Source organism: Poecilia formosa, unplaced genomic scaffold, assembly GCF_000485575.1.
Source record: "Poecilia formosa unplaced genomic scaffold, Poecilia_formosa-5.1.2 Scaffold133, whole genome shotgun sequence".
NCBI classification, from domain to species: Eukaryota; Metazoa; Chordata; class Actinopteri; order Cyprinodontiformes; family Poeciliidae; genus Poecilia; species Poecilia formosa.
Genome location: NW_006800072.1, coordinates 533,376 through 536,949, shown reverse-complemented (window position 1 = coordinate 536,949; position 3,574 = coordinate 533,376). Strand labels below are relative to the sequence as shown.

Here is a 3,574-nt window from a genome sequence, read left to right as displayed (position 1 = left end):
TTTTTACAGTAGGAATATTTATTTTGTTCAGCGTACACTATAATCTTAAAGTTTATTCAAACAGGTTGACAGGTTGTACAGAACCTGCTCATCTGGAAACACTAAGTACAAAAATGTAAAAAAAATGAACTTGAATTGTGTGTTCCTCTTGACAGGTTTTAAAGTTTATTTTCTTGCTAGAAATACAAACATTGGAAAATGTCTCAGCTGCAGAAGTAACAGCAGAAAAGCGTTTAAAACTCAAGGGGAAACAAAGCTCAAGACTAGCCCACCCTCCTTAGCACACCGCTGTAATTTTCAACCAGCTGTGGTTTGCTTTTAGAAAAAGAAAATTTATTTGAAACACTGAGTATTGTCAAGAAATTTCTCTTTAATTCCCAACATGTTTATTTCTTCTTTTTCTTCTTTTTTGGAGGTCCCTCATCTGAATCGCTGCTGCTTTCCGAGTCTGAGCTCTCTGATGAAGGGGATGAGGAGGAGGAGGAAGAAGATGAGGAAGAGCTGTCGCTGTCTGAAGAGGAGCTGGAGGAGTCGCTGCTGTCTGATGAGTCACTGGACGAGTCATCTGAGTCGTTGCTGCTGTCGTTGCTCAAGTCTTTTGCCCTGAGAGCAAGAAGTAGAGTGCAGAGTGAGAAGGAAATGTAACTGTACCTGTTACATTCACCGGAATGTTCCATGGACTCTTATCACTCTCGTATTAAATTAAAAAGAGCTGGACAGCGGTGAAAAAGTTTAACCTTTCTAAATGTTACAGTTGTTCTTACAAATTTGTAGTTGACAAAAAGTACTCTACAATCACTTTAAAAATATAAAACAAAAACAGTTATAAACATTTTGTCTTTAGTAAATAATCTAATATGCAACTATGACTTATTTCAGCCATTTTGATGGTCAGATGCGTGTTTTGATGATGAACAGATTGCCAACAACAGTCTATGTCAGAGAAATAAAAGCTGGACCAACCGTCCTACACAGAAATGTGTTGCTTCTTTCCAGCAACCATATAAGAAAATTATTTTACAGCTTTCTCAAACTACATGTTATGACTCTTGTGTTTGGAGACACAATGAACAAACAGCAAGAGCAAAGAAATAACAAAATAGATCACTGAGGTAAAACTTTCAAAGACATAATCAAAAAGTAAAGAAAGCGGTATTTGCTCTGCATTTAAAAATGTTGAACAGTGTGATATTCTGAAAATGTTGAGTAGATCTTTTTAAGCAGTTGTTTTGGGCTGTAGGTCTGCATGAGGCATAACATGTTCAAAATACAGAACACACAAATGTTGAAGAGGAAATTACAGCATGTTTAATTTAACTAGCCCAGTGTAATTGTTCTGCTTCTAAATAAACAAAAATAGCATAACAATTTTCAACTAATTCGCAATTAGGTCTAAATGACCTAAAGGAAAAAAAAAACAGAACATAGAATTAATGTAAACCCTTAAAAAATGGTTTGCTTTATCCATCAACATGTATTAAAAAGGAAGATTGCAAACAAACAGAGCATGAATGACTTCTTCTATTGGTATTCCTGAAAGCAGGAACAAAAATCACAATCTAGATTCCTACAGACCAAAACTTTAAAGCATTGCCATTATTACAATTCTCCACTAGAGTGCGCTGTTGAGTCATACATTTTTAAACAGTTGATTTGATTTCAATTTAAGGTTAGAAGCAAGAGTATATGTTTCAATACAATAAAGCAAGTGTAAATTTTAAATTTGATTTAAGATTTTTACATTACTTGCTCAAATTAACCTGTCAGCTGATGAACATGAGCATTCACATTTTTTAATCACAGAAAGATGAAGCATTAATTACAAATGAGACATCACTGATGTATATTGGTGCAGTGTGTTTCTCTATATACTAAGGCTTTAGTGCTCTACACAGCAGCCCTGAAGTCCAATCCCTGACCTTTAAACCTTTGATGCATGTCTTCTCCCTTCTTTCTCTGCTCACTTCCTGTATGATTAATGTACATAAATGACAAATGCCACTAAAATATTTCACCATAAAAAAGAAAAAAAAATTCCAAATTTACTCCTCCCTCTAGTTTAGACCTGACCATTTGGACTTGAGGTATTTCTTTTACATGCAAATTGAGGTGTCTGCATTTACTTTATGTTTGTCTGTTAGATAAATTATTTAAGGAAATAAATAAAAATGAAATCCATGAGTACATATACTTTTTCAAACACCTAATAGGCTTAAATTTAATTAAGATAAATAAAGAAAAAATAAACTTACTTCTTTTTGATTTTCTTTTCAATGGAGCTTTCTCCTCCTGGTCTGCTAACAGGAAAATGCCAATGACAAGGAATGCATTAAAATATATTTGTGTGCGCCTGTATCATTTTATAAAACATTTGAATTGGAATTGAAACAGATCAATAAATGGCAATCAAATCCAAATATTAAAAGCTTACACTGGTCTAAAATAAACTCCGACATTTGCTGGGTATTATATACTTTTATTGAATTATTACATAGAATGATCACTGCAAAGTTCTGCAGTCAGGCTTTTAGTGCACAAGTGGATGCACAAAGGAAGAATATCTCGTAGCATAAAGGGATGAAGACCTTACCCTGTGATGCTGAGAGGTTTGTTTTCATTTTCCTTCAGCTTCTTCTTCATCTCAACTGTTCTTGATGGTCTGTGCAAATATTTTCGTTTCCCGGTGCACTCATATGTCCAGTGTCCCATCTCCAAGCACTTCTGGCATCGCACATGTTGTTTGTTTGCCTCCCTGTACACAGAGAGAAAAAAAGACAAATATTCTTTAAATAAGACAGTAGGTGACTAGAACATGTGCATTATTTTAATTTAAATTAGTAATTTTTATGAAATGTTTTAATATATTTTTTTATTTTTATAGAAACATTTATTTATGTTTTAGAAACAGTTTTTTATCCAAGAGCAAACATGGCTAAATTCATAATAAAATCTTGCATCCTTTTCCTATGTGCATAATCTTATTTGTATCAGTGGCCTTTTTGTATAAGCTGTATCATTTATGATTTTATTTTATTATTTTTTTTGCCTGATTGACTGACTGATATTGGAAAGATGAATGAAGTCTGTAGATCTTCATGTTTTAAATAAGTTTTTTCACATTAATGTAATGGTTTGGTATAGCTATAAAATAAAATTCCATGAAAAATATTTCTTTGCCACAGTTACTACATGCTACTCCCGATACAACTTCCACATCTGACCTATAAGATTAAATAAGCACCTCAGCACAAATAAAAGACCAACGGAAAATAAAAAATGATCTTGTAAACAGAAGCAGCGAAGGATCTGCGCTCCCCGTTTTCTCTGCTGTAGTCAGTATTGACTTTCTACGTGTAAGATGGCGTCTAACGACCTAAATTTTGTTGGTGTTAAAAAAACAGAAAGCTCAGCTCACAAACTGTACAACAATTTAACTGTTGCTTCCAAATATACAGGATATACTTACGCTTGTCTCCTCGCAATTATTCTGTGCATGGGAGTCGCCATGTTGCCAGGTTTTGCTTCTTCTTCTTTTCTACCCTTAAAGTCTACAACAGCAACAGCGCCTACTGGA

The 3,574-nt window shown here is 34.0% G+C and overlaps 1 protein-coding gene across 3 annotated transcripts; it reads right to left on the bottom strand.

The window, feature by feature from the left end:
* zcchc10 (zinc finger, CCHC domain containing 10) lies at positions 1 to 3,574 on the bottom strand. 3 transcript variants are annotated; one of them, XM_007562029.2, is made up of 4 exons: positions 3,467 to 3,574; positions 2,591 to 2,752; positions 2,253 to 2,297; positions 1 to 603 (listed from the first exon to the last, which is right to left on the bottom strand). In XM_007562029.2, the coding sequence occupies exons 1-4, from the start codon at positions 3,505 to 3,507 to the stop codon at positions 387 to 389; spliced, it is 465 nt and encodes a 154-aa protein (XP_007562091.1). In that variant the 5' UTR covers positions 3,508 to 3,574; the 3' UTR covers positions 1 to 386. The 3 variants fall into 3 exon arrangements, with proteins under 3 accessions (XP_007562091.1, XP_007562092.1, XP_016531863.1); XM_007562030.2 differs by having other exon boundaries at positions 2,253 to 2,294; XM_016676377.1 differs by lacking the exon at positions 2,253 to 2,297.